Here is a 17,021-nt window from a genome sequence, read left to right as displayed (position 1 = left end):
AGACAGTCGCTTAATTTTCTTTAAACGCGCTTTTCTCAAAACTGTATTTTTAAAATCGGTTGTCAGGATTTTTCGAATCTTGATGAAATTCCTAAATATAGCGCGTGTGTTTCTCGAACGAAACTCCTTAGGTAATATGATCGTGAGTAATGCAGATTTAAAATACATAGTTTGTGGTTATAAGCCCTCCCTACAGGTGCAGCATCTTTTATGTTCGTTTTGGTATGAATCAGTTGGCATCTGAACTTAACTGGAGTTTTCCAAACATATAATATTTAACCGCAATCGGTTTACAAATGTCAAACTTATTACATGAAGATGAAGATATCCCAAGCTTTGGTAATTATAATTTACAGTCACTCGACTGAACTTTCTTTGTTACAATTTCTTTTCAAGTGTTGATAAACATTACTAAAATGCACAGCACCCTCTACTAAGTTTAGCCTCATCATATTACATAAGAGTACAGTAATCATTAGTTGACTTATGAGTGCTGAATGCGTCAGAGCTTTTCATGCTGCAATTGGTTAGTCAATATTTATAAGGAAAACTTACTGAGGAGTAATGTGTGCGCTTTTCGCGTGGGTATTCCCAACTAATTTCGCTACAACAATAACAATCACAATATTATGAAATTCATTTGGCTTCGCACAGGTTAACAGCATAAATTAACAGCATGCTGTCGACCCCACAGTGGGGAATACCGAAGTTATGCTAACTAAGCTAAAAGTTGTCGCGCCAACGTTAAATTTGAATGAGTTGACGATAACTGATTTTCATAGAACTTTCTAACTGAAATTCAAATGGCTTGATAATTGCAAAGAGCGTGTGCATATAAGCGGAGATAGTTGGTACCTTTTAGTGGATGCGTTAGAAATTAAGTCTTATGCAATTTACTTTAATAACAGTAACGCAGTTGTGATTTCTATTATTCTATTTACAAAACTGCTTTCGGTAGTATCCAGATTCCCAACAAATCAACAAAACCGCATTGAAATGGTGATTTTTAATCAATGTGAAATACATATCTTAGACGTTAATTATCATGACATTACGCAGAAAAAGTACCAAAATCGAAGTTAATTGACTGGAACATTTATCTGCATACGATACCATAAATCTGCTTGGTTCTTTTTCACAACTTTTATTATTATTTCTAACTTGTAAATAAATCTGTCTGATGCTGACGCTGACGAGTAAATTGAAATGGTGATAAATGAAATGAATGTCATGACAGTCAAAATAAGTCTAACATAATAAAAACCGCACTATTGTTATCCATTCTGGTACTTAACTGGTTGTTAGCCAATTTTAATTTCACATTTTCAATGAGGAATTCAAACCAAGACTATTGAAATCTTCTGTAATTTATGAAGAAGTTGTGCCTCGTCATCTAGTTCATCACAAGAGTTCCCTATTGCTATGGGAACTGACAAACTTTGACGGTCACTGGAGAACGGATCGGGTACACTAGGTGCATGTCTCCTATTTATATATGTTGGCGCTCTATAGCACTTTCATAAAATGCATCCACCATTATTCCACGGTGACCAGGAGCGAATACCGATTTTCTTATTTTGACGCTCGCTAGAGAATCGGATGCGCCCGTGAGATGGTTCAAAAGCTTCGGCTACTGCTACTGACCATCCTAGCGACATCAATGCGCGAAAATTATATTTTCTCTGCAATTCTTTTATAAATCCTCAAAAGTGTTGAACATTTCTTCAGGACCCGTTTCGTTCCCCCGTTGAAAATACAATAAATGCAGTAGTACAGTGGACGTGAAAAGTATATGTATGTTTATATGTGATTGACGTTGAAACCGGTTTTAGCCGGTTATAGCCGAATCGAAGATAGCGCGCCAGTCCCCTCTTTCCCTCGCAGTTCGGCGCCAGTTGGAGATCCCAAATTTAACCAGATCGCTCTCCACCAGGTCCCTCCAACGGAGTGGAGGCCTTCCCCTTCCTCGGCTTCTTCCGGCGGGTAGTGCATAGAACACTTTCAGAGCTGGAGCTGTTCGTTCATTCGAACAACCTGACCTAGCCAGCGTAGCCGCTGTGTTTTTATTCGCTGAACTATGTCAATGTCGTCGTATAACTCGCACAGCTCATCGTTCCATCGTCTGCGATATTCGTCGTTGCCAATGTTCTGAGGACTATAAATCTTCGGAAAATTTTCCTCTCGAAAACTCCCAATGTCGTCTTATCTGATGTTGACATCGTCCACACTTCTGCATCATAAAGCAGGACGGGAATGATAAGCGACTTGTAGAGTTTGATTTTGGTGCGTCGAGAGAGGACTTTACTTTTCAATTGCCTACTCAGTCCAAAGTAGCACCTGTTGGCAAGAGTGATTCTGCGCTGGATTTCGAGGCTGACATTGTTGATACGAAGTTATGACACAACAGTGACTTGGGAGCCAAGTCGCGAATGCGCTGACTGTTTGCTAAAAGTGTATGTACAAAACATATATATTAGGAACATTATTAGGTCTATGAGGATAATTCCACGCTAGAAGTTCCTTACAAGAACATCTCTAGTGTTGTGTTGAAAAACACCAACTATTTCAGCCGTTAGAACTAATTGTTCTCTATTGATTTCACGAGTAGATATCGTTAGTATAGGAATCAAGGCCAAAGCGAAAAAATTTTATTGGGGGGAAAACTTTCTTTCTTTCTTTACGTAAATATTTTCAATGAATTACTCATAAGAATAAAGTCAAATGGGTTATCACTCACTTTATGACTAATTTGTCACCGTTAAACATAAAATGTGCATTGTATTGAAACATAAAGGGAGAAAAAAGGTTTAATCAATGTTCCAAAACATTATTATCCAACAGCGAGCGAAATTAATTAGGTCAAGTCTATTTTAGTTAAACATTTTAGGAAATCCTAGGTACTACATACAAAAAACCCTATATAAAAACAAGTAAGGGAAGGTTTATGCTCTGTATGTAGTACGCAATTCAATTCGCAAAAAGTCCACTAAAATAACGAAAATCGATATATATATAGTACATGGAAGGTGGAATAATTCCTGGACAGATTTCACTCATTTTCACCACCAACATACACTATATCGAAGACTATACGATAAGATATCTCATGTATTATCCGATATTCATATATGGTTTAAAGTCCATCGAAACTTTGAAAATCCGTGTATGAAGTATATGGAGGCTAGGCAACACAATTTCCTTTATAATAGTAATGAACCTTACTAAATTATAACTAGAATCTCCATTAAAAAATTTAATGTCGGTCATTACCAAAATTGAACACTGTACCGGTCAAAAAATTGTGCTTTGTTGTTAATTTGTACAGAGAATTTCACAATCAACATATACATATATACGCTAAATATTCGTATCAAACAAGTATTATTTTCATTTTAAATTTTCTTAGAAACCCCACCGGAGGAGGCTTGTCCACACACCAAAATCTTATTGTATGACTACTGATGTATGGCTTATTTTTCTTAGAAGCCAAAAATAATAATTGGTTTTAAAATAAAGTAAATTGAGAGTAAATTGAGTTGTGAATCGTAAGAGAACGTAAGGGCTTATTGCCAGAGATGATTGCTTAATCGTTTTAGCGAGTGCACCAAATATGCATAAATGAAAATGCTCAAGCAACTAGAAAGTAGTTCTTGCATATTGCAATACTTATTATATGTACATTTATAGTTACTTTAAGGTTTTGGCACACATTAAGCCACAAATCCAGGAGTGCATTCACTTATGTATGAGTTACATACAGGCCTCTGTTAAATGTGGGCGTGTGTGCCATGTGTAAATCCCCTGAAAACTTTTCTTTATTCATATTATTCAAGAGAAGATGAACAGGTAGAAATTTGCATGATAATACTTGCATTTCGACACACACACATATACACATAGTAGATGTGATTTGGCAGAGGCAAGTTTTGCATTTGAACAACTCTCCAGTGTTGGTAGTCGCAGACAATAAAAACTGCTTGAACGAAAGTCAGAGTAAAAAATCAAAACAAAAATAGTAATACAAAATTGTTTGCCAAACCAGTAAGGAAGGGCTAAGTTCGGGTTTAACCGAACATTTTATAGATAATTCCTGAACCGATTTCATTCATTTTCACCATCAAAGTACACTATATCCAAGAATATATATATGTTTTCCAAAAATTCTTGGTGGAACACAGGGCTTCAAGAATATACGGTCACTTAATTTTGTTAAGATATCTCACATATCGGAGTATTTATGAAAAACTTAGAATTAGGTATATGGATTATGACTCTATGTTAATAATTTTCGGTACAGAGACACAACTCTTAGAAAAAAAATATTCCCTCTGTTTTTTACTTTTTCGATAAAAAAAATACCTTTGGGTATTGATTTTTTCATATTCAATATCAGGGGCCTTGAAAAGTTATAGTCCGATTTTGACAATTTTTCCATAAGTGAAGTCACAAAAGGAGAATTTGTGTATCTATCATTGGTTCCTGATGTAATGTATTATTAGGGAAGTAGGCGTGGTTGTGAACCGATTTCGCCCATTCCCTTATCATTCAGTAATAGCAGAATGTCAAAAAAATATTATGTACCGAATTTCATTGAAATCAGTCAAGTGGTTCCTGAGATATGGTTCTTGTCCCAAAAGTGGGCGACAACACGTCCATTTTCATTTTTTTAATTTGAATGCAGTTCATTCTGTCATTACTCCTGTAAAATTTAGTGTGTCTTGAGAGGGTCTTGAATTCAAATTTAAGGCTTCCATTTGAGAATTAAGTGAACAGCGAACAAAATTTAGACAGCTTCCAACACTGTATTCAATACACTGCAACCGGCTATCAGCAGCTGCAGCGCCTTACCGGTTGACTCAAATGGAGAGTGAGCGCTTGGGAGAGCGCAAAACGCTGTCAGTGCACTATAAAAGCGCGACTTGAGGCGCTACTAAACTCATAAGCACAGCAAGCTTGATCATCTCTCAATCCAACAGATTCCAAAAACCGAGCTAGAATATCATATAAGCAACGCAACTAAGCTTAGTTCTGAGTGGAACGTCTAGTGAACGCGACGAACTAAAGCGTGCCAGCAATTCAAAGCGTTTAAGCATAGAACAAATTAGAAAAGTTGTGTCGTAAGGCAAATAATACTTGTAATAATAAGTGATTATGACATAAATGCCAATAAAAATATAAGAAGAACGTCTAAAAATCCCCTTTAAGTGCGAGCACACGCTTTATTAAAATAAAAAAAAAAAACATTTACATACATACAAACACTCATTTGCGCTAAACTCAGCAATTTCCAAGAATTTCGTATTAGTGTATTACAACAACAAAGAAAGCGATGCATTACAACAAAGTTTTTTGGCTGCTATTAGCCGCCACATTGTTGCAAGCGGCAAGCGCACGTAAGTTCAAATGAGAATTCTAAAGAAAATTAAAAGAAGAAAATTAAAAATAAAACGTACAAATTGCATTTAATTGTTTAAGAAAAATTTTTTAATTAACATTTTGCATGCGAGAAACCTGTCAATGTTGCAGCTAACGAATTTCTCTTCTACTTTCACGCTCAATACAACACACCAACACACACTCACACACACGCAAACCGGCACTCGACAAACCCGTTGCTGTTGTTGTTGTTATTGATATCGACGCTAACAATAATAATCAAAACAAACATACCGTAATAACAACAGAATTTTATTATTCCTGTGTGACACCATACAACACCTACGGACGCTGTGTGCCGTTCAACAAATGTGGCTTCGTGAAAAAGCTCTTCGAGCAGTTTCAGCTGTCGGTGCCGGCAAACTATCAAGAGGATATAATAAAAGCACGTTGTCACGTGTATCCGGATACGGGGGTATGTACATGTATATTAGTTTAACTGTTATTCGACAGCGGTCGAGTTAAAATCAATTTTCCTGTGAGACCGTTAAGCGTTGTAGATTTCCCTTTTGAACTGACATTTATAGAGTTCAATAATTATTGCGACAAAATCCGGGGGCCGTTAGATATTTAAATAGTTTCAAATTTTCTTTCTTTTGTCCACGCCCCATTAAGAAATATTAAGGCAAAGGATACCAAAAGTTTACCAAAAAGTATCAGCTAATGTTTTGGCGTATTTGAAGGCGTGTCGGTGTTATGGATGACAGTGAATCAGTGCTGCGCAGTGCTTGAATTTATCAAAATCGTTTACGAATAATATAAAAATAACACAATGAAACACCACAAGTGATATATAAACCGCAAGATGCTTTCTTGTTTTTTTTTTTTTTTGTTTTTTAATATATGCCAAGATAAAAGGGCATTTAAAAAGTAATATTTTGAAAACTCTCTCTCTCTCACACACACTCATTATATATTTGGTTACTGATAAGAAAGCGGTTTGCTGCTTTGAAATTCTTGCAAAGCGAGAGCATTTCCTTGAAATACACTGTTGATAAAAAATTCTATAGAATTTCTTTATATAATATATTGATTTCGAATTCGTTTTCGTATGAATTAACTATAAAATATAGTGTTTTTATAAACTATAAACAACAACATTAACTATACAAAAATTGTGAAGTAATTTTGAATTTTTTTGTTTAAAATAAAATGTGAGAACCTGTTAGTTAGAGTTGGAGTCGTTAAAAAATGTATTGATCGGTACCACGCCAGTTCAAATTAGAATAGTGAGATTTCGAAATTTATATTTGTACTGTAATCTAGGAAACCGGTCTCTACACATCGGCTTCTTTACAAAAATTGTGGATATTTGGATGATAATGGTGTCGACAACTGTCAAAAAAAGTTTGGCTTGAATCCTTGACATGGAACTCATGGAACTAGAGCGTTTATCTGAGGCCTAACCACAATTTTTGAATTTCTTAGAATTTTTTTCTACGACCAGTAAATAGATAGAGCTTTAGGTTTATTATAATTTATTAGCATATATTTCGACGGTATAAATATAAATTTTAAGCTGAAAATATTGTATAGAACATGAGTTCCAACGTTCAGAACACACCGCCTCGAAAAAGTGGGCTCGCACTTGCTTCACGATTCCTTTACTTTGTTTCTTTAAATGTCATACAAATTTATCTATATATCTGAAATATATATGTATGTATGTATGTGTACAATTTATTTAAGTTTCATGCTTATTGGGGTTTTTCCCAAATTTTCGGTGATTTTTTCGAAACACGTTTGCAACTATGCACATACATACAATGTATACAAACATTTGCTGGAACACACCTTAAAAGTTAATAGCTAGACTATAAAGCGCGCGCGACAACAGATAGACAAGTGACATATATAGATATTTATGTAATAATAAAAAAAAATATTTAAATTTTATATGGGAATATTGTCATGCCCATAAATACTAGGAAGAACCGTGTTTCTTCATTTTTTGCTGCAAAAGTTTGCCAATTTTTTTTTTTTTTGTTTCAGCAAATTCTCAGATTCTCCGATGCCAAGCCTACATATATTCTAGAAAATTCATTACAACGCAAGTAAATGCTATTACTCCCTTACTCATGATTTGAGAATTTATATCCTTGTCAAACTCGTTTTTGCTTCAATTGAAATTTTATCATCAATTTATTGAGTGCATTTGTTTCAGACGAGTACAAGTGTGTGGCGGCAAAAAATTTCACAAGTTTGCCATAATTGTGCTGCCATACATTTTAAAAGAAAGAAGTAAGAAAAAAATGAAAATAAAATAGCGTTAAATTATGAATATTTTATATGTCTGTATGTCTGTATGTATGTACTTAAGCAGTTTGTTTATGCGCGTGTGTAACAGTTGACTTGTGTTTGAACTCTCGGCGAATATTGTGGGTTTTCACAGTTCATGAATGAAATGGCGAGTTTGATGTGCTCAAATATCGACTTTAAATAACTGGTATTTTTAATTAGAAATTTACGCGACGCTTGTGTATTTATACCAGCTGTTTTTAAGTTTATCGTATAGACAATAATTTGATTTTTTTTTTCGCATTCAAGTTCAAGTTCAAGTTCATAGAAAGTGAAACAAAACATTTTATACTCTCACAACTTCAGCATAAAGACCACTAGATTAATTAGAGAATACCTATATATAGTATATGGGGGCTGGGATAATTCCGATCTGAACCGATGTTAGTCAATTTCATCACCTACATACATTATATCCAAGACTATACGCACACTAAATTTGGCTAAGATATTTCACAAACTAACCAATATATGCGGTATAAAGCCCGCTGTATGTATATTTTAAAAATCAATAATTAGATATATGGGATCTAAGAGAAGTTATGACCCGATTTTAATCATTTTTGGTACAGGGGCACAATATTATGTACCGAATTTCATTGAAATCGATCAAGTAGCTCCTGAGATATGGTTTTTGGCTCAAAATTATGCAACGCCACACCCTTTTTCAATTATTTTTTAATTTGAGTACAGCTTATTGCCGCCATTTTCGGATAGACATCCGGATTTCAACTCGTATTTAATATCATCGTTTCGACAAGTTTAACTAAAAAACTATATCACTTATTTGTGCTCTTCAGGTACATATTTGCTGCGATGAGAGTCTCTCACCAACACCCCCACCTACAGCATCTACACCCCCACCTACACCAACGATAGATCCAGAAGGCTTGAGAATATTGCGTGATCAAGCATGTGGCAAAGCTGGCGCGGATCGTGTATCCCATGGGAAAGATGTCTCACTGTACGAGTTCCCATGGATGGCGCTACTGATTTATGATACCGATGAGGACCGTTACAAATGTGGTGGATCATTAATAACAGATAGATTCGTTTTGTCCGCAGCGCATTGTATGGTGGGCGTCATTCGTTAGTTGGCTTTCGACGCGGATAGACGTGCGTGCGCATCGTTGTGATTTGGTGAGTTTTTCTTGGCGAGTTGTTTTTGCGATTTTTCCGTATTCTCTTTTGTGCGGTCATTTGTTTACGCGGTGAGTTATAGGCACCGTTATTGCCTGGCGTGGGTAGGTAGTGATATTGTTGCTACGGTCGCGTGTGGATTTGTGCGACTGCACATTATTGTGCATTCTTCGCATTTTTGTGCGCGCGTGGTTGCGGTTTTTCGGTACGGGCGTGTGTTTTGTACAGTTTTGGTAGACTGTACAGTGCGTATTGGGTAAGTACAACATTGTTGTTATAAAAAGTAGCGTGGGTATCCACATAGTTGTTGTTGGTGGGCTGTCGCACAGTTTCAGTGGTGTACCGTGTTGTAGGTATTCCTGCTGGCTGGATTGCCTACCAGTGAGTGCTGTGCTGAGCGCCTGGCGTTCAGTTGCGCTTGTTTCGGGTTTGCCCGTACAGTTGTGCCCAAAGGGTGCCTGGGGCTGTCCCAGTGCTGAGGTCGCTGACTGTTGCGTCGACTGCGGTCGTAGCAGAGTGCTGTTAAGCCCACAGTGCGGTTGGTACAGTGCCACAGCGGTTGACTCGCGACCGTTACGGGGACATTGATCTGTCCGGCGGTCTTTTTGAGTAGCCTTTTCAGACCTTTGGCTGGGTTGTGGGCTGTGCCCTCGCGAGAGCGCATTAACCGACTGCTTGGGTGGTGACTGCTACAGAGCGAGTACACGTGTGAGTCAGCGTCTTCAGTGCGTTCAGTTGCACGCGCCTGGAGAGCAGCTGTTTCGGGTATTACCTGAGCAGGTAGCTTCTGCGCCAGTGTTCGCCGGCGTAACAGCCTGCCTGGGGGTAGGCCGAAGGTGGGAATGGCTCCACCACGGAGGAGGAGGGTTAAATCCCTCGCTGAAAGCGACGGGTCGGGCCCCATAACTGTGATGGTGGAAACGTCGTCGGGTGATGAGGAGGTGAGGCCACCGGTGAGGTCTCCGCCGCGGAGGAGGGCGCGTTTGGGGTCGCCTCTGTTGGTGAAATCGGAGAACAGTGGGAGTGAGGGCGGTAGCGGAATAGGTGGCACCGCTGAAAAAGCGGTTGCTCACCCCGCAGTTTCGGGTGCTGCTAAGCCGGCCGAGAGCGGCGGTAATAGCGGCACTGGGAAGGGCGTCGCGGATAAGGGCGTCGCGGATAAGGGCGTCGCAGATAAGGGCGTCGCGAAGAAGGGTGTAGCAAAAAAGAGCGTCGCGAAGGATGGATCGACGAAAGTCAGCTCGGCGAAGGAGGGAGGGAAACATGAGGGTGTAGTTAATGGGGGTGTGGTTGGGGGAGGCGCTATCAGCCATGTCGCGGCCATGAAGGCAGTGACGGCTGAATTAAATGCCTTAGTGTTTGGGGTGAAGGACTTTGAGGTCACTACCGCGAAGGGGCTGATGGAGCTTGCCTCGAAGTACGAGGCGCTCCTGATGACGGTAGTAACCGAGAATGCCCATCTTCGCGGTCAGGTTGACGCTCTAAGGGGGGGTTGTGGGGGATATATTGCCCAACCGAAGAGGTTGGTTGGGGGGTTGGCTCCGGCTGAGTCGGTGCGTGCGCCTCCAGCACCTGTGTTGGAGGCGATTGCTCCGGCATTGCCGAAGCCTGTGGAGACGTGGTCGGTGGTTGTGCGCAGCAAGGCCCCGACGACTTCCTCTAAGGAAGTCATAAAGAAGGTGGTGAAAGAGGTGGGACCTTCCCTCGGAGTGCGAGTGCACGAGGTGAAGCCAATTAAGGGTGGTGGGGTGGTTATTCGCACCCCCTCTGTTTTAGAGAGGGAAAAGGTGGCGAATAATGCCAAATTTGGGGAGGTGGGATTGGATGTGACTGTGAACCGGAAGTTGGGTCCGCGGGTTGTGGTTCAGGGGGTTCACACCGAAATCTCCCATGATGACTTCATGGAGGAGCTCTTTCGGTTGAACCTCCAGGACGTCAACCCTGAGGCACGAAAGTCGGATGTGCGGATGGTCAGTCGGCCCTGGAAGGTAGCCGCTGATGGTAGCACCAACGTTGTCCTTGAGGGTTCGGACAAATCAATGTCCGCCCTCTTGGAAGCGGGACGGTGCTACATAAAGTGGTTTTCCTTCAGGGTTCGACCGGATACCCCTGTTGCTGGCTGCTTCCGGTGTATGGGTTTTGACCATAGAGTGGCTGAGTGTAGGGCCAAATCAGATGTCTGTAGGAGGTGCGGTCAGGAAGGCCACAGAGCTGCCGGTTGCGTCAATGCACCCCATTGTCGCAACTGTGCATTTAAGGGTAGGCCAGCTGGGCATCTTATGATGTCCGCTGTCTGCCCCATATACTGTGGTGTTGTTGAGCGCGCCCTCGCCAGACACTGATGGGGGGTATCTTCCAGCTAAATTGTCAGGGATCGTATGCCGTGATGTGTGAGTTGGGGGGTTGTATGCTTGAGGGTGGGTGCGGCATTGCCTTACTCCAGGAGCCCTACACCACCAATGGTGTGGTTCGGGGTCTTCCTGGGGTTTTCAGGGTCTTTACGGACCTTGGGGGTAATGCCGCAATTGTTGTGACGGATCCAAACTACGATTGCGTAGTGTTGGATTCGTCGCAACAGGGGGTGTGTGTTTCAGTAGAGGGGGAGTTCGGTAGAATGATTGTCGCTAGTTTGTACTGCAAATTTAGCGAGCCCCTAGAGCCCTACCTGGGCTACATGGATAAGCTACTACTACTGGGGAGTAGTAGCCCATTTATCCTAGGGTTGGATGCAAATGCCTCGTCCTCGATGTGGTTTAGTAAGGTATCCAGACAGTCGTCTGGATATCAAAGCCACATCCGAGGCGAGGTATTGAGTGAATGGGTGGTGGCTAAGAGCCTCCACATTTTGAATGAGCCGAGTGAATGGTTTACGTTTGAGGGGCCTAGGGGCATGAGTGATATCGACGTAACGTTAATGAATGAGGCAGCAAGGAGAGCGTTTGATGTCAGTTGGGAGATTAGGGGAGGGTGGGGATTGAGTGACCATAATTTAATACAAATTATGGTCTCTCCGCAATCCCCACCCTCGGCGTACGTGGGTCCATTGCGGCGATGGCGTACCTCTGGTACTGACTGGAACCAATATGGACAGAATGTAAGGGAAGCGGTATTGGAAATACCGCTTAGTGAGTTTGAGGAACTGGGGGTGGACGAGCAAATTGCTCGGCTGTATGAGTTGGTGTGGTGTGTTAATGATAGGGTTTTCAGGAAGTATGAAAGTTCTAGGATTAGGAAAATTAAGTGGTGGACGAATGAGTTAACCTTGAAGAGGAGGGCTGTCCGGCGGTTGAGACGAAAGTTTCAGCGTGCTCGGCGGTCCAATTCGGATAGGTTATCCCAGATCAGATATGATTTTAGTTGTGCGGCTAGAGAATATAAGGATATGCTTGTGAGGATTAAAGAAGAGGAATGGAGGAGTTTTATTGGGGAGAATAGGGACGACCCCTGGGGGCAGGTCTACAGGATCTGCAGGGGTCGTAAGAGGGAGGATATCACCTCTCTCCGCGTTGGTGACTCTGTGTTATCAACGTGGAGAGAGTGTGCGGAGGTTCTGCTAGGAGCGTTCTTTCCCAGGGCTGAGGTTCAGGCACCTCAAGCACAAGAGGTACCTGTTCCTCCACTAGAAGATGAGGAGTTGGGATACGCCTTTGGCCTGGTTAGGTCTAAACGGTCCCCAGGTTTTGATGGTTTGAACGGAGAGATGTGCAAAAGCTTGTGGAAGTTCATTCCGGAATACTTGGAGGCCATTTATAACAAGTGCGTGTGGGAGGGGTATTTTCCACGTGAGTGGAAAAGTGCCAGGGTCGTCCCTCTCCTGAAGTCCCCTGATAAGATCAGGAGTGATCCTCGTTCTTATCGGGGCATCAGCCTTCTTCCGGTGCTTGGAAAAGTACTGGAGAGGGTTATGGTGGAACGACTTCAGGAGCTAACGCGGGGTATGTGGTCGGATAGGCAGTATGGGTTTAGGAAAGGACGCAGTGTGGAAGATGCGTGGATGTATGTGCAGAATGTTGTTAGGGAGAATGTCAACAAGTATGTCCTCGGCATATTTGTTGACTTCAAGGGGGCATTCGATTATCTGATCTGGGATCGAGTGATAGAACGGTTAGAGGAACTTGGCTGTCCGGAAATTAGTCTCTGGCGAAGCTACTTTTCGGACAGAAAAGCCTCTATCGTTGGAATGAATGGGAGTGTGGAGATTGGAGTGGCTCGTGGCTGTCCGCAGGGATCCATCTGTGGTCCATATATATGGAACCTCATGATGGACTCTCTGCTTGGGCAGCTCGAACCACTCTGTAAGTGTTGTGCGTATGCAGACGACCTTCTTCTCCTTGTTGAAGGTCGCTCAAGGCGTGAGTTGGATCGGGTGGGAGGACAATTTTTGGAAATTGTCCACAACTGGGGGATAAGTGTGGGTGTAGACATCTCGATGGACAAAACGGTGACAATGCTTTTAAAAGGCAGACTGTCACCGGGGCGTCCACCGGTTGTCCGAGTGAATGGGGTCGGCATCAGGTATGTGACGCAAGTCAAGTACCTGGGGTTGACCATGAGTGAAAGAATGTGTTTTACTCCACACTTGGTGAGTGTTAAGGTGCGACTGCAGGCGGTCGTAGGTAAGGTTATGCGCGTTTTACGGAGTGATTGGGGCCTCGGACGTCGTGCTGTTCGCACCATATACCGCGGCTTATTTGTGGCCTGTGCCACTTATGGAGCGGCTGTATGGTGGCGAACTGTCACGACGGTCTTCGGTCGCCGAAAGCTCCTCTCCGTCCAGCGCTGCATGATGCTCGCCTGTCTGCCTGTATGTCGCACCGTTTCTACGGATGCGTTGCAGGTGTTACTAGGTGCGCCCCCTCTTGACCTGGTTGTCATGCAGCGTGCTGTATCATTCAGGTTAAGAAGGGGTCTGAGTGTGTCATTGCTGCGGAATGATTTGATTTCCGATGATGATGTGGAGAGGGAGGGATATCTAGGGAGCAAGAGGCTTCTAGATGATAGGGTCAGGTGTAGGTGGCAAGACCGTTGGGACAGTAGTCTCAATGGTCGGGTGACTTATGAGTACATCCGGGACGTTAGGTATGTAGAAGGAAACCCAGACTTCAGATTCTGTCTAAGTCTGGGTTTCCTGCTTACGGGGCATGGGCCTCTTAATGCATTCTTGCATAAGAGGCACCTTGCAGATAGTCCAGAGTGTATGTGTGGGGCGCGTGTTGAGGATTGGGTGCATGTTATAGCGGAATGCCCGATGTACTCAGACATTAGGGACCTTGGGGGTATGGGGATTAGTTGGACTGATGGACGGATAGACGTTAGTGGTGTGATCTCCACTAGTCGGAATGCCGAACAGTTAGGGTCGCTTGAAAGATTTGCGCGCGTGTTGTTCAGGCGGCGAAGACAATTGGCTGAAGACCGGGGTTAGCTTCTGGTGTGAAAGGTGTATGAATTGGATGAGAGAATGGGATTCAATCCCTGGTCACCAGTCCAGAGCTGTATGGAAGCTCAACTGGTAGTAGTTTCGGCTACGAGGTCTGACCGGAGACTTAATTCTGGTACCACGGGGAGCAGGAGCCCTTGGAGTTCGCTCCAACCTGCTCATGCGGACTGGCCCCTCGGGGAGTATCGTGGTGGTTGTGGTTCAATACCCAAATGCGGGGAGAGTGACTTTGGTCACTCAATGTGGAGTTGCATTGCAACCGGGTGCCGGACCCAAAGTACGGCAGAGGTTTTAGATAGGCCTCGAACCCCACCAAGGTGGTTAGTGTGTCCATTCCACACGCCAATTGGTACCGAATAATGCATTGCATTTTCGGGGCGCTGATCATCGCATTGATTTGATCCGCTGTGCTTTTGAGCACCGTGGAGTAAGGCCGTCGTCGGCAGGTACCCACGTTAATCCCACCGGACGTTGTATGGTGGGCGTGCCAGATAGAATGTGAGTTTAAGCAAGCAAACACTTTGATGAATAAACATATAATATGTAAATGATATTGTCTATGGTACTTGCAGAATTGGTGTTCGTTTGGGAGAGCATGATTTATCAAAGCCCGTAGACTGCTTACCAGTAAACAAACGTATCTGCGCACCGCCTGTGGAAGACATCGGCGTTGAGAAGACAATCCCACATTCGGATTACAACAATGCACGCAAAGTCAACGATGTCGCTTTGATCAAACTGAATCGTGCGGTGACTATTACTCGTAAGTTAGACCAACACTTAGCGCAAGCTTTACTTGAGTGCGTAAACCAATTGAGACATTTTCTATACACAGGACATATCAAGCCAATCTGCTTGCCCATCATACCAGAAGCGGCGGCAATACCACAAGATAAACGCTTCTTCATAGCGGGTTGGGGCGGCACAGAGAATAGCAAAACGTCCGATATCTTACAAAAGGCACTGGTGCCATTTAAAACACGCATGCAATGCCAACATGTCTTCAAGCGTACAAATATTAATGAAAATCATCTTTGCGCCGGCGGCGATGGACTCATCGACACCTGCAAAGGTGACTCTGGTGGACCGCTCTTCTATTTATCACCGTACCTGACCGCATCATTTCAGAAAACCCAGCGCTATGTCCAATACGGCATTGTTTCCTTTGGTGGCACGGAATGTGGCAGCGACAGAAATTCACCGGGCATTTACACAAATGTTACACACTTTATACCATGGATTACAAGAAACATTGCGCAAAATTTAGAATAATTGCGAAATTATTTGTATTTGTATTTGTATTTGTGCAATATCTTTTGTTGTGTTGTCTTCACGAAAAGCATCACTTGAAGCCATATTTTTATTCTTATTTAGATAATCTAATAATATATACTATATATGTACATACAAACTTACATATATAGATTAGGTTATATACATATAAATGAAGTGCCGTAGAATTAGCACCATGTTGGGCTAAAAATCAAAAATAAACAAGACTAAGTATTTGATAATTTTAAAAGCTAATTGTTTTCATTTTTCAAACTGGTTTGGAAACTATTAATTGTCTTATCGATGGAACATTTTAAGATGTTAAGTGGACACATCAGTCGGATAAGTTTAATTAGAAGTCTAACGTATTTAATATGACTTCTACTTTTTTAATAATAAACTAGTCTCGGTCTCATTTCTAGATTATCGTCTAACACAGATTGTGTTATTTTTGTACAAAGTTGATCTATGGGTGTTCTTACCAATATAGGTTTATAAAATTTCATCAATCGATGGTCAATGCTTTGTTTGCATATGGTTGTACATTTCCCTCTGTTCTCAGGTGATTGTCGAGCTCTCTTCCGATCGATACTAGCGGCCATGTTATTGACTCTGCCTCTATTCCATCTAGAAAGGCTCCGCCTACCTTTGCCAACTCGTCTTTTTTTTTTCATTACTAAAAATGTTTCTGTGGCCGGGAACCCAGATCAAGTCTAGGTGAAGTTTGTCTTCCAGTGAGCTCAATGCCTTCTTGCAGTTATGAACAAAGCTGGAATTTGTCCTGGGGGACGACAAGGCCAAGAGTACCGCCTAGATAGCTATGTATATTTCTGCTTTATGTATCCTCTTGTAGCTATTCAATAGAGCTTCACAGGCCTTCCTATGCCCAGTACTTCAGTTTGGGTGTTGCCAACCGAGAGTGGTAGACGGATAGAGAGGGAAATGTCAAGATCTTCGGACAAATGTATTTTATGTATTTTAACAAATACATGCATGTATTTTAACAAATACATTTTAACGCATCGATTTGGGCACAGAAATAGCCACGTTTAGTGCGGTGTGTAGAGTCTGCTGTGCTGAAAAGCCGGAAAGTAATGGCGAGCAGTCAAATAAAAAACCTTAACAATGAAATAAACGCCTTTCTTTTCAATGTGAACTGCCTGATAACTTTAAACGACTTTTGTAGCGGAGACGCATTAAACTTAATTTCACCAATATTTCGTATGCTTAATACTTATTATAGTACTTAATATAATAGTATAGCTAATACCAAAATATTTACATTAATATCCTTAAATCGAAATAGTTTCGGTGATTGTCTAAAAACGACTGAAACACCAACTAACTTTTCGAGCTGAAAACTACCACAACAATAAAGGAAAATGGGTCAATAAATCAGTTCACTCGTGGATCGTTATCAAACGATTTCACTCAAATG

The 17,021-nt window shown here is 41.9% G+C and overlaps 1 protein-coding gene across 1 annotated transcript; it reads left to right on the top strand.

The window, feature by feature from the left end:
* Nucleotides 1–4,931: 4,931 nt before the first annotated feature.
* On the top strand, nucleotides 4,932–15,833 carry LOC105219325 (serine protease grass). Its single transcript, XM_054233128.1, has 6 exons — nucleotides 4,932–5,393; nucleotides 5,685–5,851; nucleotides 8,535–8,818; nucleotides 14,798–14,809; nucleotides 14,884–15,074; nucleotides 15,147–15,833. The coding sequence occupies exons 1-6, from the start codon at nucleotides 5,330–5,332 to the stop codon at nucleotides 15,581–15,583; spliced, it is 1,155 nt and encodes a 384-aa protein (XP_054089103.1). The 5' UTR covers nucleotides 4,932–5,329; the 3' UTR covers nucleotides 15,584–15,833.
* The last annotated feature ends 1,188 nt before the right edge of the window (nucleotides 15,834–17,021 follow it).

Source organism: Zeugodacus cucurbitae, chromosome 2 (assembly GCF_028554725.1).
Source record: "Zeugodacus cucurbitae isolate PBARC_wt_2022May chromosome 2, idZeuCucr1.2, whole genome shotgun sequence".
NCBI lineage: Eukaryota > Metazoa > Arthropoda > Insecta > Diptera > Tephritidae > Zeugodacus > Zeugodacus cucurbitae.
Note: the sequence above shows the minus strand (reverse complement) of the source record. Positions and strands in the feature narration are given on the sequence as shown.